We start from the raw sequence: 23,688 nt of genomic DNA on the forward strand, positions 1-23,688 counted from the left end.
TTCACGAAAATGTGTGTCCATTTCTTGTCGTCTTTTGTCACGTATTGAATATAATTATAGAACATCTTGGTTTTTATCTCAAGAGTTTTATTTCTGTTTAAACATTTTTTATATAACATGCCTTTGACACACAGTACAAATTAAACTCAAGTCAGGCTCCTCAAATTTGATATACACTTAAAAGTCCGAACGTTGTTGCTTTTATGGATTTCTATTCAATTTTTTCAATTTTCAAGTAAATTAGTTTTTTTTTTACCGACAAATACCCTTGACAACATATTTTCACATTTTGGTGAAGTTATTTGATGAAGTTAGTGAAATAGTCAGTTCAGTTTCATTACTATTTTGTCACCTTAACGAGAAAGACTGCATTTTGAAATTTTACGATTTTACAACAGCCTTTTTGTTGCCGTTGAACAGCACTTAAAACAGCCAATCAGAATAAAGGATACCTTGAAGTATATATATTACCTTAGTAACTACCCGTTGTATTTTGCTGTTTCTGTTTATTTGCAGCGTGGTGTTGAGGCATATTTTCTTCGATTAAAAAATAGTTCAAATGGAAAATTAAATATAATAACATTTATGATATTTCTTCGTCAAAAGGTTTGTCTGAATGTCAAATTTTTTTCTCGCGTTTGCGTCCTGAAATATTTCTTGTTCATAAGCGTGTTAGAAATTTGTTCTTCATTATTGCTTTTGCTTTATCATGCAAAACATTGATTATTTTAGAGATAACGTCATCACAGCAACTTGGCAAATTTTTTTCCTTCATTTTAGAATCGAAACATCAAACATACCATCACTAAAATCAGGTAAACTTCTATCGTTCTAAAATAACTTTTAACTTCCTTTCTATAATTTTTACAACCGCAGCTCAGGGGCTCTGGAAGCAGCAGGTGTCCGGGTGTCAGAACACGCGCAGTTTTCAGACAGCGGGTGTCCTATATAAGGAGTACACCCGCAAATGTTGCAAATTTTTCAAAGTAATAATTGATCCTTCGGTAAACTAGTTCTCCATGGTAAATTTCATTGCCATGCTTAGAAAGATATGCTTTATGCATTAAAGAAAGAAAAGATGTTTACTGTGTTTGCACGGGCTTATTCAAACTGAGGAGACCTTTGGGAGAGGAGAACTCGAGAGCAGATCAGTGAAAGCCCGAGACCGAAGGTCGAGGGTTGCACATGCTCGAGAGTTCTCACAAACGTCTCCGAGGTTTGCATAAGTCAGTGTAAACACAGTAAACATCTTTTCTTTCTTTTAAAAATAAAAATAATGCAAAAAGACAAACATTTCAATTTTTTCTCTAAAATGTATTCATGATCGATTTGCAGATTCTCTTTGACTGATTGATTGTTTTAATTGATTTGATTGATTGAGCTCAGATGTGTTTTGCACAGGCTAATGCAAACACAGCTCTAGACCAATCAGCGCACGCGTTTCATTATGCTTATTTTACTATAGACATCGATGCAATTTTCAAGGCATTTGTTCGTAATGAGTAGCGACAGAAACATTTTAGAAAATATTTGTGTTCATTTATAGAATGTAAAAAAAAGGCTTTGCGAGTTAATCCATGGTATTCCTATCCGTTGTAGCATTTAAATAGATTTCGCGTGTAGTATAAAAAACAAGGTTATTTTGATTAAACATATTGGTGAAAAATTGTTGTTAAAATCGGAAAAAGTTTTTTAGAGAGAAAATGATGAAAAAATTTGGACACCCACCCTCAGTTTTCAAAAGCTTCCAGAGCCCCTACAACCGCTGATTATAATTCTTCACTGCAAGAGCTGCAAGATGCAAGTCATTTAAACGAAATCTTTATTTTTAGTTCAATTTCATATGATCATGTCCAAGAGCAATGTAGCCCCACTGACTATCGCCAATTTGGCCAACCTAGAAAAAACACTCGAAGCCAGCACGAAGTCAATAAATGAGACAAAATGTTTACAACCCAGACACCAAAAGAGTGACCACTGGAAACAAACAATTCATCAACAGCCGGACAAAAGAAAAGAAGAGGATGAAACTGCTGCTAAAAAGAACGTTTTTAAGGAGGAAAACGAAAATAATCACGTCAAAACGGGAAATATTCAGACAAAATTACCAAATAAAGTTGATAATATGGATGAAAAGATATCTAAGGGTAAAGAGCACATGAATCCAAATCTTTTGCTCGTTGAAAATGATAAAGTGGGCATAAGATCTCTGAAACAGCCGCAAATTAGAGATATTCCTGGGATACAAAAAAGTATTGACGATAACAGGTATAATTGTTTTAGGGAAATAGACAAATAGACTGGGTATTTGTTTTTTTATATTCCTTATTTTAGTTTTTCTTAATCGATTCCTTGCAGACCAAGGTCACGCAGTTCAGGTAAAAGCTCTTGTGCCTCCGTGGACGAGAGTCAAAATCATCTTGAGGATATTAATAGTAGCCAGACAGGGAGTAGCCGAAGTGCAAGCGAAGATGAACCGACTAGTTCCGTTGATGACGACAATGAAACCATATTTGGTAGTGAGAGCTCAACAATCGAAACAGAGTGGAGCTCAGTCAAACAACCTGGAAAGTCTACAATATCAACATTAAAAACACATTACTCCAGTAGTGTCAACAGCCTTATCAGCAGCATAGCCACACCACATAGTACGCTGAGTAGTCGCCAAACTAAATGTCGGCGTAAAATATCCAATCCTTCAAATTCCGAGAGATCATTTGTTGTGAGTCGTAATGTTTTATTCGCAGACCCGATCAGTTGCGGTCGCAATACTCGAAATCGTTCCCGACTCTCTCGTCGTGATGGTTCAATTGTTTCAAATCGTAATAATTCGCGCTACAGTGAACACAGCATGGGCGATGACAGCATGTCACGTGACACGAATAGAAAGGCAAATGGTAAAGATGAGGAGTCAGGTTTTACCAGTCGACAGACAAATCTGTCGCGTCAAGATGTAGAAAAAACTCCGCAAAGTAGTCCAAACTCTTATCGCAACGACTCTAGCAGTTGGAAAAATAAAGTCGGTTCTTGGTTTGAAAGCGAATCAATGGATGAAAAATCTAAATCCAGTCGAAATTCACAAGTAAATAGAAAGCGAAAAGATAAGAAAAAACATCAACCTAAAGCTCGGCGTTCTTCAACACGAAGTACAAGCGTCTCATCTTGTGCTAGTGCCAGTGAACGAACTCACAAACAAACAACGACTGTAAAAGATGATGTCCCACTACACAATATTTACACTTCACTTGACGGAAAAGAAAGTTCTCAGATTCGCAGAGACGATATGTCATGGTCTAAACCTGCAAGCATCAGGTGGTGCACTTCAAAAGACGAAAATTCCCCGATTTCTTCAGCTACACGAAAATTATCGAAATCAAGCGGTCATGCTGATGACGCATATATGAGTTCTACAGAAGGTAAGACTAGTTTTATAGAAAAAAATGCGTGATCCGATATCAGGATTATACATAACGCAGTCAAGCGTTCACTGATCTAATATTTTATCAAACAAGCTTTCGGCTGTCTGTTTAGAACCTTCGACGGGTTATAAAAGAAATAGACAGACAACCGAAAGCTTATTTAATAAAATATTTTATCAGTGAACGTTCGACTGCATTAGTTTTATAATTATGTCACAAAATCTATCATTAAATCTCAGAGACCCCAAGAAGATTATGTGTTGAGTTTATCCTGAAGATCTCGTTGATATCGTGCCGCAAATCCTTTTTGAGATATCATATTTTGGGTGTAGTGTGAATGCCAAAATTTGATAAAAAATCCAGTTCTCAAGGCATTCATTATTGACATTAAAACAAGCACTCCTTCATATCTACTTGATCCAGCTAAATTCTTTTCACTCAACTTTTGGAGTACAATGTGCTGAGTCTGTCCTAAAGATTTCATTGATATAGTTCAAATCCCTTATCGCCAAGTTACTAATTTTTTGTCTAAAATTATGGGACTTTTTCCTAAAAGTACTATTTTGCTCACTAATGTGTGCTGTATTTACTGTCAAGGTCAATTTACCAATAAAAAAAACGACTCAATATATGTTCAGTAAAACATGATGCTCAATAAAAACTTCGACTGTTTTCAAAATTATATTAATTCTTTTCTCTTTTTCTCAAAACTTCCAAAAACGTCGTATGGAAAAAGGTTATTTATGGGACGTTCATTTATAAGATTTCACGCATTCCTTCTTCTTCCAATTCTTACAGCTCTTACTACAACAAACTACTCTACTTTTTAACACAAGCTGATTTCATAACTCATAATGACGTTTTGTTCGCATGTTGTACTATCAGTTTCGAATAACAAAACATTTTCTCTGTTTTCCATTTGTTATCAAATACAGTGTATGTAACACTTATGGTATGTAAGTGTTACTGTGTGAAGCTTATTTCTCACTTCTGAGTCTTCGTTTGGGCATTGAATGTATTCTCGCTCTTTTCATTGTATATGCGTAATTTAGATGACTGATGATGTACTAATCTCGTGCTAATGTTTAATTAAAGCTTTAACAGGGTCAATAGTTCACTCTTTACAATTATCACTCGCTTTCAACATTAGAATAACCAATGATAACGTTGTCTAGTACATGAAACGATTGAACATCTTGTGATGACCAGGTCACAAAGAACTTACTGAAACATATGAAATCTTCAGAAGGAACTAAGACATTTCAAAGTCATAGAAGCTGACAGTAGTAAATTAAACTTTTCCTCTAACACAGACGTTTCTAATACACTTATGTCTGGTATCCGTGGTAACGTTGTGCTCTCCAACCAATCAAAAGAAGTTTTTCAGTGATGGCCAATTACCTGCATGTGTTGGGATGAACAATAGCTCACTCTATATAATATCAACGTCCATCTATACGTACGCGATATCTCCAATAGTACTGATGTTTTTTCAACTGCCATCAAACATAGAATTCACATGAACAAATCATGTAATGCCATCAACTGTTACTTCATAGAGACGTGTTGTTTAGATATGGTTGTCAGAGGGTAGTATGTGTTGCCTTAAGGATAACAAGTGGTTTTGTTTATGATTTTATAGCAACTGTCCGTGTTCATAAGATCAATCATTCCTTACCAAAGTTGGACAAAGCCACTCGAGAGAGAGGATTGTGAGTTTGTTTAATGTTTGTTTGATTCAAGAACTTCGTACTTTTGGAAAAATTTTGATTATTTCGAGAATTCTTGCAATTCGCTTCGATTTTAATCCGCGTTGTAGCTATCGTTAGCAAAAAGGTAACCTGACGAAAAACGAAATGTCAAAGATGTATCATGTTTCTTAAAACAAGGAGAAATATTTACTTTTGCCCTGGAGCGAAGTGCTTGATCTTCTTTCATTGAAATGTTTATTTAATTTTGAATAGCGGATACAGGATTTGAGAGCGAAAACGATTTTGAAGTGGTTTACTGAAACACTCAGACAAAATAGAGAGACAACATCTGTTGACTGACGTTCGAAAAATTCCCATTTTTCTTGTAGATCTCGACTGAGCAGACTAGCTCTGCCTAAACAATCAAAGACGACCGAAGCGACTGCTTTCAGGTAGGAAGATTATCTTGCTATAATGCCTTAGTCTTTGTTAATCGGCTAAAATAATTACCTTAACCCGGAATGAGAAACATTATCTTCATCCTACTTTTGTGTCACTGAAAAGCTTATGATGAATATAAGAATGATCATATCAGATATGTTTCGTATCAGATTAATGTTCTATCTAAGATTTTGTTGGGGTGTGTGTATGTACCGAATCGGAACTGAATTCTTGGATGTATGTATTGAACAGTATGCTGTTTTAGATAAATATGTTGACAAAGGCAGTTATAATTAATGTATTTAATAAAATAAATCGCTTATGTCCTTCATGGAACACGAACAATGTATGTAGAATATTATCTAACACTATACAAGAAATCAAGAATCATCCAATCGATGGCAATTGTTTATTAAACAGACATAAGGGAAACGTGAATTTAATACTCAAATGATCTTATTTTATTTCTCAATTCATACAAACCAGAGTCTCATGACGTTTTGAGTTTGTTGTGAGGTCACTGCGTGCAGCAGGTCATGATCAATGTTATAAATGTTCATTTATCTTGACTTGGATAAATTGGATTAATATAATCATCCCAACGTAAAATTTAAAATTTTCTTCGGTGAAATCGACAAATACAGCTAAAAAATATTTTTTTCGAAATCGTATGATGATGATATTTTTCTTTTTCATCCAACGGGCTTAAGTGTAATGATACCAGATGCAAGAACTTTTTTATGATTTTTCTGTTCATTGTCAAAGCTTGCCTGCATGACATACCGCTTGAAAGCAAGGAAACAAGCGCTTTTTTCTTGCCTTTTTTTATGTCACTTACTTATGATATTTCAGGTTGTTTTGTTTTTTCAAAATTTATTTTATGCTGAAAATATATTCGCTATTACTATGTGTTAAGCTAAAAGATTCTTCTCTTCTTTGTTACGTTGCTGTGTTGTTGATTTTATCAATGTTCTAAAAACAGAGATGTGAAAAGCGTCTTTATTCGGATCTTCATTTTGAACATTATAAATAAATTGGTCATCATCTCATCCTTTGGCTTTTTTAATTTGAAAATTTTCCTTCAGGTACGTAAAGTGGGGAAACCAAAAGTCCTTGTCGCCCATTAGTCCAGCCGCGTTGACCGCTGGAGCATCAGTTAGGACCAAGGAGCTAGCCCAACCTAAGAAATATCCTCAGGCCTCAAAGTACGCATCAGGGTGAAGTTTAGTGGTGTTCAGTTTGATAGTCAGCAGTTGCCAAAAAGTGCAAATAGTGGAAACAACTTTTTCTTGTCAATTTCAGATCATTTTATATTATGGATGTTGAATCTGGAATCTGGGAAGTCAGTCCAGCAGCAATGAATGCCATTGCTTCATATAGAGTTCTACAACTTGCTAAACCAAAACCGCAACCCGAAGGTTTTATTGAACAAAAGTAAGTGGAAATGATTCTTTCATTGAGTTAGCTTGAAAAATAAGGAGAGATGAAAGGAAGGGCAGCTGGAAGTTAAAGTTTGGTTGAATAACACGAATGGTTGAAGCAATTTATGTGAGCCGTGTAGATATTAAACTTATTTCACGCTTTTGTTGAGCGTATGTTATTATTGAAGTTGTCAAATTTTTACCCCGACCAGGCGTATGGACGGGACAGGTAGATCATCGCCAATATGGGAAGTCAGTGAAGCAGCTAAAAACGCCGAAGAACGATCAAGAACAAACGGATTGGCGCGATCGAAGACTGTGCACAACCAATACGAGCCTCCAAAGCCTCTTCCCACAACTGTGAGTGCGGGTGCAAAAAGGGCTCGGGCGTCTCCAAGGACTGAGCAACTTGCTCAACCCAAGTGCAGGAAAGACATGGAAACGAAAGATCCACAATGGGCCGTTTCCAAATCAGCTTTGAAAGCTGTACCATCGCAGAGAACGCTTGAACTTGCACAAGCCAAAAGACTTGCAAGTGGATATAGAAAACCTTTAGAACCTAACAGACCTGTTTCCAGGTCCGCAATTCAGAGATCTCCAACAGAGCGTATCAGAGAGTTGGCACAACCATTAGCAAGAAGGGCGACTGTTGTATAAATGACGAACGCAATCAAATATTTGTAGCATTGAGAAGCTTTTGTGAAAAGACGTGTTGTTTGCTGCAAGAAACATCTCAAAAACACTGGACTTCTACACAAATGATTAAGAATCATTCTTTGAAAATTTGAAATTGAAAAACACGATAGAAACAAAGTGATCACTACACGACCAAAGAAAAGATAGTCTTTCACTCTCAATAGTTATTATACATTTCATCTATTTATGTAGGAGAATGCATTAAGATATATACAATTCTTTTGGCTAACTTTCCATGTCATTTGCAAAATTCTGACTGGAGCTTAAAAATTTCAAGCACTTTCGTCTTAGTTGTTTGGCGGTATGTTGCATAAAGTTACGTTTGTCCTTCTTCATAGCCTAAAAGCACAATACAAAATCACAAATTAGGCACTTTTCTTATTTGAACTCATTTGATATATGAATACCACATTCGATCTAGGAATATTACATTTGATCTAGGAATATCATATTTAACCTAGGAATATCACATTTTATCTAGGAATATTACATTTATTAGATCTAGGAATACCACATTTGATTTAGGAATATTACATTTAATCTAGGAATATCACATTTTATCTAGGAATGTTACATTTAATATAGGAATATCACATCTTATCTAGGAATATTACATTTATTAGATTTAGGAATACCACATTTGATTTAGGAATATTACATTTAATCTAGGAATATCACATTTTATCTAGGAATATCACCTCGTAATTATCGCCATGATCTTGAATTAGTTCCCAAATAAATTTAGCTTCACCAGGCGAAAAATGCCTTTCTTTTTTCATGCAATGAGAAGCCTCTTCTTCAAGCCCTAGAGAAATAAAGCTCTATTTTTTAAACACAAATTGAGTCTAGCTCACAGTGTGTACTGCTTTAAGGCAGGGGTGGGGGTGGGGTGGTGGGGTGAAATTACAATAACAAAAATCCCTAGGTGCTTGTTCTACATATCACCTTTAATGGTTGAACTGATTGGCTTCTTATCGATTTCCATTGAATCATCATCCTGAAATTTAAACATATTAACACAACACATAAATTTTTCCTCCATTTTTCTCATCATGGTCATGTGGTACTGACTTTATTTTCCTCTGAAGTTAATTTGTTAATGTTGTAGGCGAGACCAAGGCTCATAAAATTCTGTTTAAGCGTCTTGGATTTGTCCCATGCTTTGCGAATGGTTTTACTGTGAAGATAACGAAACACGTGACGTTGAAATGCCAGCAAATTATTGCCATTTCAACGTATTTTAAAAACCTCTCAATATTAACTTTGATTTTGCCTTTCTTCTTTAGTTTACGACCTGGACAAGTTGAGTTAACACGTTTCATCTTTTGTGAACGCTTTCTTCGTACGCCAGCCATTTTGAATCTTGCTGAGGATACTTATTTACTCTAGACACTTCTTATTTTAGATTGAGTAATCCGGCTGATAAAGATCTCGCTAGGATTTGGAGGATCACTTAGGGATTAGATTAACAAGATTAGTAGTATCAATACATGATTTTGACATAAATTAAAATGAGATGTCGATTGAATATTATGGCTTATAAACATCGTGTTAAGATTAGGAGAACGAGTATTATCAATTAGGGATTAGATTAAAAAGATTTGTAAATATCACTTCATGATTTTGTCATTTCGAGTGAAACGAAAGCAATAAATGACATAATAAGCTTTAAAATAATTAACAAAAATACAACAGAAGTTCATATTTACAGTTGTACTTTCAAAATACAGTCAAAGCCTAAAAATAAATTCAAAATATAACACATCTTCAAACTTAATCCTTTTATGATTCCATACAAAATTTTAAAATAGAGTTTTGTACAATTTCCAATCCTTGAAGCTCTGGTCCAAGTGGAGATATTTGTATTCCAAAGCATTCCACAGATCGAGAATAAAGAAGATTGTCAACATCAAACATGGTTCGAAGAAAGTTAACTGAATGAGCTCCAGTTTTATCCTGCTTGCTAGCAAGAATTATTAAAGGTGTATTTTGTAGGCAAGAATCTTGTAAAAGTTCATATAGTTTATCTTTGGCTTCTGTAAAATGTTCTTCATCACTCGAGTCAACCATATAAATAAGGAGATCAGTCTCATCTGTAAACTTAGACCAGTAATTTTGCACTTTTTCACTTCCACCAACTGTAAAATAGAAAACAACAACAAAAGAAACTTTTGAAGCAATAAGACAGCAAGTAGCATTGTACATGTACTTTAGTATTGCATATGTACAAGTATATGTACTTTTTACTTATACATTAACCATTCTAAAATTACAACACAAAAATGATAAACAAAATACTAACTTTCCCAAATGTTCAGATGGACGCCATTAGTTGTGACACACATAACATTAAATCCTTCAGTTGGCTTACTTTCACTGCCTACTGTACCAGAACCAAGGTTAGCAATAGCAGCAAGAAAAGTAGTCTTCCCACAACCTTCTAAACCCAGTACCAAAACACGTTTCTGAACAGCAGGTTTATGTTCGTTTCCATTATTAGGACTCTCGTCAAACAGTTCCAATTTTTTTCGTCGTGAAAATAGTTTGTAGGCACAATAACCCAAACCAAAGCTAACAACACCCCCGCCAAGGACCACGGACGTCTTCCCAAACAATCCTAAATTTCGAAACCAAGAATATAAACCCATCTCTACGCGGTATGAATTGTGAAAATAGGTATTGCATAATGCTCAGAGAACGAATGAGCTCATCTTTGTTGCACAAGTGTCATGTGTTGTCTGAGGAAAGAAGCGAACTTTGACCCTTCGAGTTTGCGAATAAAATAAGGGCCATTATACGTATGTGATGATTTATCCATGGCATTATGTACAAGAATTTGGATTAGGCAATCTTGTTGGAATTCCGGTTCACGGTTTACCATGTGCTTGTTGAATTGTATACAATCGTTGCTTTGAAATAACATATGGCGTTCATAAAAGATGGATGGTTTTCCGAGATCAATGATCTTTGGTATGGTCAAGCCATGTCGTTTGAGATTAAAGAGATTTTATATCATAAAAGATCCCAATTTCAAGATATTCTTGTGTTTAAGAGGTTAGTGTGTTGAGCTGTGTTGTGAAAAGAAGTTCTTAAAGTCAACGAATATTTTCCACCAGTTGGTTAAAATATGATCCCTTAGGACATCCTATTTTGTCCCATAAGCTCTGGGATTTTCCTTCTTTTTATGATGAAATAAAGTGTGATTTTATCTTGCAGCAAGTCACATGGTAATGTGTTGGTACTAGATGGTTGTATACAATGTACTGATCGAGATGAATTTACTTATCAGGAAATGATAACTTATCTTCCTCTGAGCTCTCATCCCTGTCCAAAGAAGGTATTTTTAGAAGAATTAAGTTTTTGCTAAGTTGATATACATATTAGATCACTAACTTCTTTGCCATTCTAAATTTTGATTGCATAACTGTAATAGGTCTTGGTTATTGGCGCAGGTGATGGGGGTGTTATACGAGAGATTGCAAAGCATCCTTCTGTCGAATCTATTGTACAATGTGAAATAGATGAGGTAGAACTAGTCCCAATTATTGTTTGTTCACAAGGATACAAACATATTATATTTACTTGTTGCCCCATGTGACTTTCATCAACAGGAAGTTGTAAATGTTTCAAAGAAATTCTTACCTATATTATCATGTGGTTATTCAAGTCCCAAACATACTCTACATATTGGCTGTGGTAAAGAGTTTATGAAGAAGCATCAGGGGGAATTTGATGTCATTATAACTGATTCATCTGATCCTATAGGTATACAGTATAAGATCTCTCAAACCATGTAGTTTATAAAATACCGTCATTCTTATATGAAATTAGGTAAAAAAGATTTCTTGATGGTTTCATAATTTTATGACAGGACCTGCTGCTTCTTTGTTTGAAAAAGAATATTATCAACTTATGAAATTTGCTTTAAAGCCAGATGGACTTTTGTGCAGTCAAGGTTTGCCTTCAGCATCATTGAATGATGCTTATTATTTTGGTTTTTGTATGACTTAGTTATTGCTCTTTGTACCAGGTGAATGCCCTTGGCTAGATGCTGCTTTTATCAACAATATGATGAAGTTCTGCAACCAACTGTTCCCCGTTGTTCAATATGCATACACTAATGTTCCCACTTATCCATGTGGACAGATTGGATTTCTAATGTGCAGTTCCAATCCAGTCAGTGCACATTGATGATTGTCATATATCTGCTAAGATTAGTACAAACATTGTAATAAAATGTTTCATCCTTGAAACTTTTATCAATAGGAAACCAGGTTTGATCAGCCATTGGCTTCAATGAAAATTTGTCCTCATTTGGTTTCAAACTTTATAACTGGATGTTCATAGCACGGCTTGTGTCTTTCCACAGTATTTCAAGAAGGTATAATGATTGTCTGTAGGAAGAATGACCAAATTCATTCATCTCGTTTGTGATTGTTTTGTAGCGTGAGAAAGACTTTAGAAAAACTGGTGCAAGGGATGAAAAGGACTGGTTTTGGGAAAAGCGACAAAACTCTCCTGACCAATCACTATGTTTGATTAAAGAAGAAGTTCACATCTCGGAAATAATTGATGATCAGAAAGTGCTTGTTTTCGAAAAGTATTTTAATTACTCGTATTCATTGTTCGTTTTGCTTTCATGCATCAATTCAAAATTTTTGTTGCATTTATTAATTTAGTTTCATTTATGGAAAGGTAATGGCAGTTAACGACGTCATTATTCGTACAGAACGCGATCAGTTTTTCTTGGATGAATCCTTAGTTCATCTTGCTTTGAGCTGTCACGAGAATCCGAAAAAGGTTTTCCTTGTTTCAGATTTTTCTATGCAGACATTTTCCTTTTTACCCGCTCTAAAATGTAGGTGGCGATCATAGGTGGTTTGAGTGGTGCTATTTTACATGAAGTATCGCGATATGCTTCTGTTGAAGAGATTTATATGTGCGAGGAAAGTCAGGTTAGGGTATAGTTCTGTCGCTTCGTTTGCAGCACCAATATTCATATTTGCATGATATACCGTATTAGTTTTCTTTGAAATGCAGTGTTTTTTCAAGGACTATAAAATTAATATAATTATGAATCTTTGCCCCCCCCCCCAATTGGCTACGTGCCTGATTTCCTTAAAGGATAACTAGCTTCATTTCATATTTGTATCGTAGGCACTTCTTGACGTATGTAAGAAATATTTTGGTGGTTATGATCATCCAAAATTACGTGAAATCCACATTGGCAACTATGTCGAATTTCTCAGATCGCATCCCATGAAATATGACATCATTATTACATGTAAGCTTATGACATCATTATTACATGTAAGCTTATGACATCATTATTATATGTAACCTTAATCATAATGATGGTCCAGCTTTGAATATCGAGTTTGTTGCTGATGACACGTACTTTATATCCGTTTCAGCTCCTGTGGAAACGTTTTTGCCGACGTCAACTGGTGATGTCATAAAGTTAGCCTTAAAATCTAATGGAATTTCTATATGTCAGCGTAAGTATGTCCTAAGGTTGGACGTATACGATTTAACGATCTAGTGTCACTTCAGTTATGAAAGCACATTCATTTCCTACAACACAATTGCATTACATGAAGGTTTTCCTTTATCGTTGTTACATTAGCTATATAACTTGTGTGAACCGGTGTCACAGGGAATTTGCCCCCCCCCCCCCCCAAAAAAAATATTTTTTTTGATAAAGCTTTTAGCAGCATTGAACGATTGTTGTGTTAACTGAACGTTTTATTGTGCGGAAATCCGTTTGCAGAATGTTTGTATGAAATGTGAGTCAGTCAAGGCTTTGATGTTCTTTTTACTCATTCTTTGTTTGTTGCGGGAATATTAACATGCTCGCCAACGAATGATGTCATTGCTAAAGTGCGATTTGATATTATGTTGCAAAATGTATAGATCTACATAAATTGTAATATCTTAAATTGTCTGTGATCTTAGTTTTGGAATAAATTGCACCATTTTCGTGTTAAAAGTTTAAGTTTCTAAGTGGGGATGGATTCCGAAAGAGGGTGCCATATTTACTTGGAAAAATGTCCATTTTTGTGGAGGGAGAAAATTTTCCGGGACACCGGGCTTTAGGAAGGAAAATTACAAATTCTTCTAAAGATAAATAATTGGTTTTATTTCAACGTATACATTGTTTAGTTCCCAGTTTTTGGACAGATCTCGACGCTATTAACACCTTATTCAAGCATAGCAAAACAAAATTTTCCTGTGTAAGACTTGCTTATACTTGTATTCCCACGAAACCGTTTGGACAAGCCACGTTTCTTCTGCGAAGCATGAATCCTGTATGTATATATGAGATTCTACTTTCTTCTACCAGATTCTACTTTCTTCTACACGTTTCTTGTTTTTAGAACACAAGCTTTGAAAATCCAGTTCAACAATTACCGTACGAACAAATTACTCAAATGCACTTCTATAACCCAGACGTACGTCGACAGTGTTTTGCTTTACCACAGTTTGTCAGGAAAGTCATAGAAAGCTGAACCGTGAATTCTCGTGAAAAATACACCAGACACGAGAAAAACTCTTGCTTTATATAAATCAACGGCTATCATAACAACTGCTGTTGTGAATATGGAAAACTGTGCTTTTCTACAGTGTGAAATTGTATATTTTTTAATTGTGATAGTAAATATATAATTTGTTTGGTGTGTGCCGCACGGCGTACCAATTCTTAACTTTCTCACTGTGACGTATTCAAAATGGCTGTCAATAATCGAGGTTTTGAAAACCAGGTGAATTAAAAGTTTTTACATTTAATTATTATGAATTTTTGATAGAAAAGAAAAACTTCATTTTCAATTTCTATCAGCGTTTTGCTTTTTAGTTTAGGTATGGTGGCTCAGGAGGCTATACATCGGAATTCAGTGAAGTTGATGAAGACGAGAGAAAAAGGTCCATTATAATCTTGTTGTAATTATTGCCTGTTGCTCACGGTGTCAGTCTTTTTGTATGCATTCTCTTGCAAGTAGCTACACTCATATTAGGATATTGATGCCTTAAATGAAAACTATGGATGCTAGAAATGTGAGAATTTGTTGAAAACTTTGGCAGAAACTGGAGAGATGATCAATTATCTGGTGTCAATAGAGCTCCAAATCATACGTTTGGTCTTCCTTCAAAGGGGACAGTGACCTCAGAATACGATAGGTTTGTTTGTCGATTATGTTGTTCTTGGATGTTAATAAATATTCATTTCATCAATAAGTTGGCTTTTATAGTGAAGAAGCTAAAATTCATCGTTTCCATTTGCTTCGTCTTGATGCTGTATCTTTCACAGTATTTATTCACAGTTAATGCACCATTATGTTTCAGCATTTCTTTATTCATATATAACTTAATAGAACAATGTTAAAGATTCTTAACATATGTCAAGTACTCTCGACATAAATTATACATCAATAACTATCTGAAATACTATGGTGGTTCAATGAAAGATTTCAAACGAGATGGGTGAGAATACTGATTCATTATTTTACGACTCACTTCAATGCTCAACTATGGAATTTTTTTGGCTTTTTACTTAAATTTTCTATAGCTCGTATGATAAAACTGATCATGATATTTTAAAGGAGGAACATAGGTTCGTATTGCGTTGTTATTGTATGGTGAAACTTAATGTAGATGTTTGTCCTTGATTTTAAAGTTATATCCTTTTTGTCATTATAAAGATTTGTTTGGTCTGATGAAGATGATGATGACAGTTCATGGTTAGAAAACCTTTTTCTTTTCATTGTTAAATAGAAGGTTATAATTCCTGGTATTTTATAGGAGAAAAAGACTTGCAAGAAAATACTACGACAAACTATTCAAAGAATATTGTATATCTGATTTAAGATTATACAAGGAGAACAAGGTTGGTAGACACAATTGTGTAATGTGGCAGTACTATGAAATCAATTCAAGATTATTTTGTGGTTCTTTTATCATTCAAGGTTGCTCTAAGATGGAGAGTTGAAAAGGAAGTTGTGTCTGGAAAAGGTTTTTAGTCTATATCAATGTTATGTACGTAGTTGCATCATTTCTTCATCCCACATTAAACTTATAGATATGGCGTATTTTTCAGGACAGTTTATATGTGGTAATAAAACTTGTAATGTCACCTCAAATCTTCAAAGCTGGGAGGTAATTGCCGATGGTTTTGTCTCTTTTTATGTGTAGAGCAATGAAAATGACAAGGTTGCATGTCTGAATTTGTTAACTTTTTATGGGTTTGGTGTTTGACACTTTCACTATATCTTAAATTTATGTTTTCCATTAGCATTCAGTGTTCAGTCCTCTGCCTATGGAGTGTTCTATTATGATTGTTATATGTAATCTTGCTGTATTATATTGCTTTTGTTTACTTCGGACATGTTCATCATGTTATTTTGCAAAGATGTGTTTGCCTCACCTCCTTTGTTGATAAAAATAATTGGTTTTTTTAAGTGGGGCTCAATTACACCATACATTATGTTGGTTTACTAAGTGTTATCATTGTAACAACTTTGCATGCTATTTATTTCAATATTAAATGAGACTACGAAAGCACATAATTCTTATTTGTTGTGAAATCCAAGAATTCTTTGATTCATGATAAAAGAAACAGTTAAGGAGAGAGTGCATGTTATGAACCAATGAAAAATGTATAAAACATCTTTAAGGTTGCCTTAAATGATAAGTAAAAATGACAGAAGCTTTTTGGAACTTTGCCTGGATGATATAGTTTGAGAAGAACTCTTGTAGATTAAACGAAGATTTTGAAACCGCGATGGTTGAACACTAGAGCGTCGCATGTTTAACTTTTCAATGGGATTTTAAATGATAAAAATCTTGTTGAATTTTCAGGTAAACTTCTCGTATCGTGAACACGGAGAAAAGAAGAACGCATTAGTTAAACTAAGTACAGTATTTTTCAAAATTTTCATACAGATCTTCCTGCGACAAATTTTAATGCAGCACAAAGATTGATTATATTTTTTTTTGTACTTTCTTCGTGCAGGGTTGTGTCCAGAATGCTCAGTAAAACTCAATTATCATCACAAGTAAGTTTTCTACTTGGATTCATATCACGCCTACATAATATACAGAGACGTCCATTAAAACTGCGATTAACATGTTACTGACAGAAATGTAAGGCAACAAGTTTTATTGTCATGTTGACTTAGTTTGTAGACAACAATTCATTGGAGACAAACGGGAAAAATAGCCAGTTTTTTTAAATGTTTGATTGACAGACTTAGAGGAAACATAGCTAAGCTGTACTTAGTTGTACTTAGTTGTACTTAGTTGTACTAAGTTGTACTAAGTTTTACCTAGTTGTACTTAGTTGTACTTAGTTGTACTTAGTTGTACTTAGTTGTACTAAGTTGTACTTAGTTGTACTAAGTTTTACTTTGTCATGTGTCAACTATAGAAGGAAAGCCGTTAAGCGAAAGTCACGCGAGGAAAGAAAATCACGTAAAGAAAAAAGGTCAAGCGGGGAGCGAAAGTCAAATGAAGAACGAGAATTGAAGAAATCAAAACGATCACGAAGATCAGACGATGCAAACGATCATCAACCATCGGAATCGGGTGAGGAAAAAATCAATGATTTTGAGTAGGACGTTTAATTCTTTCTCTATATTATTTATGGTAAGCTTCATTTTTAATCCCCGGAAGAGTGGTTTCTTTTTATTTGAATCGCTAAATTTCCGGCTTGAAAACACATAGTTACTCACATTCAAATGTCGATATCGTAGTTTCTTATGAAGTTCAAATATCTTATAGAAGGAATGGAAAAGAAAGACGAGTCTTTGACCGATTTAAAAACGCAATCAAGTGGGGATATATGGAAGAAACCGGCCATTGTTACAGTTGATAAAACAAGGTGATCTCATTTTCAATTTAACTAGCATATTTACTTTCTATGTAGCTAACTTGAAGAAGTTCATTGTTCAAATTTAGTTTTTCTAAATTTTGAAATTGTAGAGAAGAAGAATTCGATGATTACTTTGAAGACATGTTTTTGTAAAGACTGACTCATGGTATGTACCGTGGCTTGTATTGATACTTTGCATATGTTCATCAAATAATTTAATTATAAAGATGAACTTATTTCATGTACAATAAACTACGTGTTTATAAATTCGACAAGGCAACTAATGTCACCAATCAATAGCAATATAAAAAATACAATCCTCTAAAACTACACTAACTGCTAGTCAAGTAGTTCTTTGCAAGTCCTAGTCCAATCATAAATGGATGATAAAACGCCAGCAACCTTGGTTGGAAGAATCTTTTAAAATCGCGATAACTACGATAAGTATTTTTTCTTGAGTCCTAATTCTATACTAACTGGACGAAATAGCACCAAGAACTTTAGGAATTGGCGAATCATTCTTTTTAACGTTTTCGTCCATCTCAAGACAACGTCGACACGAGCCTTTGTTATCCATGGAACCCTCCATTGCAGGATAGGTGCCTGTACCCCAGGCGAGCAATCTATCATTGGGAATCTCAGTTTTGGTGTATAAGTGGTAGATCTTCGGCACAAATAAACCCAAAAGAGTGACCCAGCCAATCACAAGGCTAGTCGACGATTGCCAGTAAACGCGGGAAATGCTGTTGTTTGCGTTGAGAAATGTTGCAAAGAATATGGCCCATACCACGCATGTCAGATACATCGTAATTCCTATGTATAGAGCTTCGTTGAAATTCTTCGGGAATTGACGAGTGCGGAAAGCGTAGAACGTACACCACGCGATCAACACACCGTTGTACATAAAGTAGATGACGAACGTGGAATTCTTGAAGTCACACTCGAGAAGCAGTTCTTTCGTCTTTGCATCATACTTCTCTATCAATCGAGGAGGGTCCGAGCTGAAGACGAGTGCACAGAATAATCCTTGAATTGCGACCAGGCCTGTCGTGATCAAGAGCAAAGATTGTCTGCTGATCATATTTCTTTGAGACAGACGGCGCAGCTGATTGGCATGTTTAAAGATACGATGAATACGAAACATTTTCATGAGAAGTGGTGCATAGCAAACAGTAAACGACATGCCCATGACGAAACGTTCAATGTAACAGCGAACACTTGTTGGCTTCGATAAAGAGGTCAGCGGTACTGCAAATATGGTTGCTATCCCCCCAAACATCAAGTAACACATCTCGCGACCTGATGCCTTAATCAGTTTATTTTCCGAATTCTTTATGAAAATCACAAACACGATTGCATCGACAGCAATTCCCAGGCAAGCAAAGAATGTTATTATACCAGCAAGAGCTGTGTTCATGTTCACGAAGTGCAGCGGAAGTTTCTGGCAACTTGAAATGTTTGCATTTGGTACATAACCTTCGGCACATGTCTTGCACGTGTTGTTTACAACAATATCCATCGTTTCACACGTCTGACATTCATGGCAACACGCGTCCTCACGCAATATGCTAATTTGGTTGCGCTTGCAGTGCGGTCTACAAGTCGACAGAGGTCGAATCGTGCTACCGTTCATCCAGCGAACATTTGATTCATTGAAAAGCAAATCTCCCACGATATCACCAGATATTAGCTTACTTACCCAGGATCCCACTTTCACATAATCATATGAAGTACCTTTGGTCTTGCGGAAGTTGAATATCGTGTAGTTACCATCGACTTCCTGTTTTGAATTAAACGACACCGGAAAGCGGAATGCTGCATCAACGTATGTGACGTTGTGGAGATAGTTTAAAAGCAATGTTCGATCTATGGGACGCATCTCATTGCAAACTCCCGGTTTTCCCTGACATTTGTATTTATGCAACGCATCAAGACCATTTGCCATGGCTTGGACAGCATTTATAACGACTTGGACGGGCGCCATTTCCTTATAACTGTTGGAAAATCAAATTAGTATGTTCAAAAATAATTTGTGATGAAATCATGGGAAAAGATAAAATATTTTGTGTTTAAAAGCTGAGAAATAGTAGCAGATCTTAAGATTGTCACACCTGTAGCATGACTCATGGCGTTTGGAAACTTTTCGAAATTTGTTGGTGTTCCATGCTCATTTTGTGTTAACACAAGAAAGTTAAAACTAGTAATGAAACGGCTTGCTTTTTGTTGCTTTCAATTGAGTTTAACTGCATCATGTAAAGATGAAGAGTCTGCTGATTAAATTGAAAACTTGGCACACTTAAAACCTGGCATTCAGTACATCCTAAACGCTCAAACAACAAACTATATTTGCTGTTGGCCTGACACTATTTTAGTGTCCTTAAACCCATGGGCTCCCAAGCCCTTTAGGCATGCGCAAAGCACATAAAACATATTACCCCGTGTTTGGTTCGTCGCCGCTACATTCTTTGCTGTAACTAGTGGGAATTGTAAAATTCTTCAATTTACATTTATAAGTGAGTTGCCAATATTCTCCAATCCATTCGTTGTAATTTCTGCTGTAGTTATTAAACCTTAGATTACGAAAATACGTCTCGAATTCAGGAATCTTTCCCTCTCGATGACCGAACGCTATAGTTCCATCAGCAATATCCTCTACGCCTTGTGTGATGTCCCTACGATTACTCCATTCTAGACTGCCAACAAACGTCAATCTCGAGCCGCGTGGGTGTCGTTTCTTCGCTTTCAATATTTCATGGGAATCTCTTTGAATCGTGTAGAGAATAACGACCCGCGGTCGGTCATCATCATCTGTCAAATCTTCGACGACCTTGTCTATTTCTTCTTTTTTTGGAAATCGTGCAAGCTTGATATCCTTCTCAACACAAATCTGTTTAAGGAAAATATGGAAGTATGGGTATTTGTCGTAAAAGAACTGAGAATGAACGTTGAGAAAGTTATCTCCATTGGTTTTGGACAAACATCCTGCACTGACGAACAAAGTCGTATAACCCTTACACACAAAAATCACTGAAGAGTAACATTCTGTTTGTTAGTAAGTGTTCATTACTAAAACCCTTAACTGCCTTTCATCGTTAGCGTTATCAACCCAAATAACTATATACCTTGCTGCGCTTCAAAGCGCTCCGCAATTCCTGTGCACCAGTCTCCGCCCACGTTCCTGTAGAGTAGACTAGGGAGACGAAAGTCCAATCCAATTTCAAGAGCAGCTTGGTGAGTGCAGCAGCAAAGAAGCTATCGGGAGGAACAGTGCGAAGGAAATACTTATACACGATCTTATTACTGAGTTTAACGGTCAAAGATCCGTAACTGATTTGAGGTATACGGAACACTCTCAGAAAGTTAGCCACTATTACTGAGTTATCACTAACAAATGCGCCCATTACACCAGCAAATTCCGAACTGTTAATCTTGGATGGTTTCAGTGTCACTTTAATGAATTCTTTTGTTTTATCCGCAGTGATTGTTGGACTTCGACAAGTGTCATAGATAATCGAACCGAGTTTGATGCCAGGCAATATATCTTTTCGCCTGTTGATTTTATCCAGAGTATATAACATCGCTTCCATGTATTGGTATCCCACCAACTCGTTGAATGCACCACATTCTAGCTCGTTTTTGCCGATCATATGGACTGGAAACAATGCACCAATTATGATGTCTCCATCTGTTGTCAGTTTGCCTGGAAAGAAAGAGAAAGATTTGTGTATTAAATTCGAAACGTTGATATCAGTATGCTGTTGAAAACGCTCTCTTCTTTAAAGTTAAATGGTCATGTCTGGGTAAAAAGAAGGTCGGTTTCTTCCGAAGAATAACCATGCTCATTATATCTCGCAAAGATAGTATTTTGGTGTAAAATTAAAAGATCCTTGTGATTTTCAATATGAAACTTTCACATTATTTTGCCCTTTAAAAAGTGCCTTAAATATATGGCTTTCGTTGGGATGCATCGATCTTCTAAATCTTCATGGAATTAATGAATGTGTTACGTCAAAATGCGTGCGCACCTTTTTTAAAGTGTCAGAAACAGTGTTGAAGAGATTTATCTTTGAAAAGCAATGGATCATATTTATTTTCATATCTACATATCTGTTGATGTGGATGCTATTTTTTATTAGATGGCTTCATTTGCCATCAAAGTCATGCTATTTGCTGTGTTTGAGTGAGTGATTTGATTTTTTTAAAAGAAATATTTCTTTGTTAATTTCAAACGAAATTTCCTTTAAACAGTTTTTACTTCTACGTAATTCTAAATGTTTGCCTTGATTTTTTCGTAGCGTATACGTGTATCTAGGAAAATCTAGTCGACCAATGCAATAACAACAATATCATTTGCTATAGATGAATGCTATGAGTGAGCGTAGCAATAAAAAAGATTTTTAATCGTTCTTACCTTTCTCACCCAAAACGTCGTACAAGAGAAAATTCAATGCAAAAAACCAAAAGTACACTAGCGTCATCTATATTTTCATCAACAAATACGGACAGCTGTAATTGTTAAAAATAATGTTTGTGCTTTATATATACAAGCATTTTGGTTCATAACGCATAACTTTTCGCTCAAAATTTTCCAAACTTCATACATAATTTCATAACTATCAGAGATTCATGCTGTTTTCAGAAACAGAATTTTCAAACTAAGCAACGGAAACCTGTTGTGTGATAATTATTTATTTTTTTATTCATAAGAAACTTTTGAATAGGGCAACGAAGTACAAAATATTTCTGTGAAAACTTATCAGATGTGAATAAAAATCATCCTTACAACAATAAAAAACACCTACCTACTTTATATCAAACAATGCTTCTTTTTTAAAATACGACGTTGTGTAAATATTTAATATTTAATGCTTAGAACCTTAATTTAATTTCCACATTCTCCACGCAGCTGTTGTACGATAGATTTGGACCAATGATTTCGATTTTATCAAAACAGGCATTAAAGGAAGTAGTACACAGAGTTTCGTACAACATCCTATTCTATACGAGACTTAAACAAAAAGACGAACAATATAAGTCGTCTTTCATTTGTTGATTGTATTTAAGATAATTTAATACAGATGTATGAATTAATGTTTGAACAGGCAAAAAACCATCCCACATACGTCAAGACGTGCAAAATCCATGTGGTTTAGTCTGACAGTCATAGACTGAATACATTAGATTATCTGCTTGAGTGTACGTTCTTTGTCGTTTGCTCAAGTGGTAAACTAGGCCAGCGCTCCAACAACGGAAATTACTTAGCAAATTTATTATTCGTTTCTTTAAAAATCACCCCTTTTAGGGTTTTTAAAGTGAATGAACAAAAAACTGTAATTTAAGAGTTATTCATTCTTTAGAAGAATTGAACCTCCGTTCTTTTAGTTAGTAAAACATATGTAAAACAATGAGAGTCGACTAGAACAATACGGAGCTTTAACCGGAATTTTTAAAAAATGTTTGCTTTTCCAAATTAATCGCCACATTTTTTTCTTTAATTACTTTATAAGCAAAACAATCCAACGACAACGTTAAAAATTCATAAGTTGAAGTGCGATTTGCTTGATCATTTTATACTTAGCGGGGTCATATTCATAGGCTCCTCACATTGTAAATAGGGAAATATGTTTCTCAAACACTTTGCGTTGTCGGTTTTCAAACACAAATAAAAACTCGAATAAAAATATTCACATGACTGTCGTAATTGCAACATAGTTTATATCGAACTATATTTATACAATAAATAGTTGCAATTGTTGTTTTGAAACATTTCAATTATTTCCCACGTCATTCTTTAGAAATTAGAAAATAGTTCAACTATTAATAAAAAAATACCTGAAATATTTTATGTCCAACAGTAAATGCTTATTTGCCTGTCGATGCTATTCCGAGGAAGCTCTACCCTTCAAATCTATAGTCAGTAAATCTTTTTACCAGCCACACCAAGACGATCGACTTAAACGTTTTCAAAACAAACCACCCAAGTACACAAACGCTGAATTCCGTGTTTAATCACACTTTTTCCTTGTTTACTCAAAATGTCACGTACTATAAAAATAAAGTCCTTAAAAAGCAAACTAACCACACCACATGATCGTTGTGACCAAGGTAGTAAGTCCAAATTTTGTGCTGAAGTTTTATGTCATATTAAGCTAATG

At 35.2% G+C, this 23,688-nt stretch overlaps 7 protein-coding genes across 9 annotated transcripts; 4 read left to right on the top strand and 3 right to left on the bottom strand.

The window, feature by feature from the left end:
- The first annotated feature begins 677 nt into the window (after positions 1–677).
- LOC124443540 lies at positions 678–2,802 on the top strand. Its single transcript, XM_046993992.1, has 4 exons — positions 678–815; positions 1,833–2,268; positions 2,359–2,571; positions 2,748–2,802. The coding sequence occupies exons 1-4, from the start codon at positions 710–712 to the stop codon at positions 2,800–2,802; spliced, it is 810 nt and encodes a 269-aa protein (XP_046849948.1). The 5' UTR covers positions 678–709.
- On the top strand, positions 2,781–7,897 carry LOC124443970 (testicular haploid expressed gene protein-like). Its single transcript, XM_046994530.1, has 6 exons — positions 2,781–3,416; positions 5,062–5,131; positions 5,500–5,562; positions 6,637–6,756; positions 6,854–6,985; positions 7,185–7,897. The coding sequence occupies exons 1-6, from the start codon at positions 2,852–2,854 to the stop codon at positions 7,627–7,629; spliced, it is 1,395 nt and encodes a 464-aa protein (XP_046850486.1). The 5' UTR covers positions 2,781–2,851; the 3' UTR covers positions 7,630–7,897.
- On the bottom strand, positions 7,833–23,178 carry LOC124443977 (nucleolar protein 16-like). Its single transcript, XM_046994539.1, has 7 exons — positions 23,168–23,178; positions 10,313–10,318; positions 8,917–9,043; positions 8,740–8,845; positions 8,614–8,665; positions 8,367–8,473; positions 7,833–8,007 (listed from the first exon to the last, which is right to left on the bottom strand). The coding sequence occupies exons 2-7, from the start codon at positions 10,314–10,316 to the stop codon at positions 7,894–7,896; spliced, it is 510 nt and encodes a 169-aa protein (XP_046850495.1). The 5' UTR covers positions 10,317–10,318; positions 23,168–23,178; the 3' UTR covers positions 7,833–7,893.
- Positions 9,255–10,399, bottom strand: LOC124443976 (ADP-ribosylation factor-like protein 3). Its single transcript, XM_046994538.1, has 2 exons — positions 9,971–10,399; positions 9,255–9,806 (listed from the first exon to the last, which is right to left on the bottom strand). The coding sequence occupies exons 1-2, from the start codon at positions 10,314–10,316 to the stop codon at positions 9,451–9,453; spliced, it is 702 nt and encodes a 233-aa protein (XP_046850494.1). The 5' UTR covers positions 10,317–10,399; the 3' UTR covers positions 9,255–9,450.
- Positions 10,425–14,372, top strand: LOC124443975 (spermidine synthase-like). 2 transcript variants are annotated; one of them, XR_006947782.1, is made up of 9 exons: positions 10,425–10,722; positions 10,885–11,005; positions 11,102–11,194; positions 11,280–11,433; positions 11,540–11,623; positions 11,699–11,844; positions 11,935–12,049; positions 12,114–12,268; positions 12,348–12,618. XR_006947782.1 is itself a non-coding variant. In XM_046994537.1 (7 exons), the coding sequence occupies exons 1-7, from the start codon at positions 10,592–10,594 to the stop codon at positions 14,175–14,177; spliced, it is 861 nt and encodes a 286-aa protein (XP_046850493.1). In that variant the 5' UTR covers positions 10,426–10,591; the 3' UTR covers positions 14,178–14,372. The 2 variants fall into 2 exon arrangements, 1 of the variants encoding a protein (XP_046850493.1); XM_046994537.1 differs by lacking the exons at positions 11,935–12,049; positions 12,114–12,268; positions 12,348–12,618 and adding an exon at positions 14,046–14,372 and having other exon boundaries at positions 10,426–10,722.
- LOC124443973 (protein FRA10AC1-like) lies at positions 14,372–17,805 on the top strand. 2 transcript variants are annotated; one of them, XM_046994532.1, is made up of 15 exons: positions 14,372–14,429; positions 14,522–14,589; positions 14,749–14,844; positions 14,916–14,961; positions 15,071–15,147; positions 15,233–15,277; positions 15,366–15,404; positions 15,466–15,550; positions 15,630–15,675; positions 15,761–15,819; positions 16,522–16,576; positions 16,676–16,718; positions 17,090–17,247; positions 17,443–17,542; positions 17,644–17,805. In XM_046994532.1, exons 1-15 carry the CDS (start codon positions 14,397–14,399, stop codon positions 17,684–17,686), a joined length of 993 nt encoding a protein of 330 aa, XP_046850488.1. In that variant the 5' UTR covers positions 14,372–14,396; the 3' UTR covers positions 17,687–17,805. The 2 variants fall into 2 exon arrangements, with proteins under 2 accessions (XP_046850488.1, XP_046850489.1); XM_046994533.1 differs by having other exon boundaries at positions 17,446–17,542.
- On the bottom strand, positions 17,732–23,687 carry LOC124443964 (metabotropic glutamate receptor 1-like). Its single transcript, XM_046994515.1, has 5 exons — positions 23,366–23,687; positions 21,945–22,039; positions 20,656–21,233; positions 19,969–20,420; positions 17,732–19,527 (listed from the first exon to the last, which is right to left on the bottom strand). The coding sequence occupies exons 2-5, from the start codon at positions 22,009–22,011 to the stop codon at positions 18,006–18,008; spliced, it is 2,619 nt and encodes an 872-aa protein (XP_046850471.1). The 5' UTR covers positions 22,012–22,039; positions 23,366–23,687; the 3' UTR covers positions 17,732–18,005.
- Between the last annotated feature and the right edge of the window lies 1 nt (position 23,688).

Source organism: Xenia sp. Carnegie-2017, unplaced genomic scaffold, assembly GCF_021976095.1.
Source record: "Xenia sp. Carnegie-2017 unplaced genomic scaffold, XeniaSp_v1 HiC_scaffold_21, whole genome shotgun sequence".
Classification (NCBI taxonomy): Eukaryota; Metazoa; Cnidaria; class Anthozoa; order Malacalcyonacea; family Xeniidae; genus Xenia; species Xenia sp. Carnegie-2017.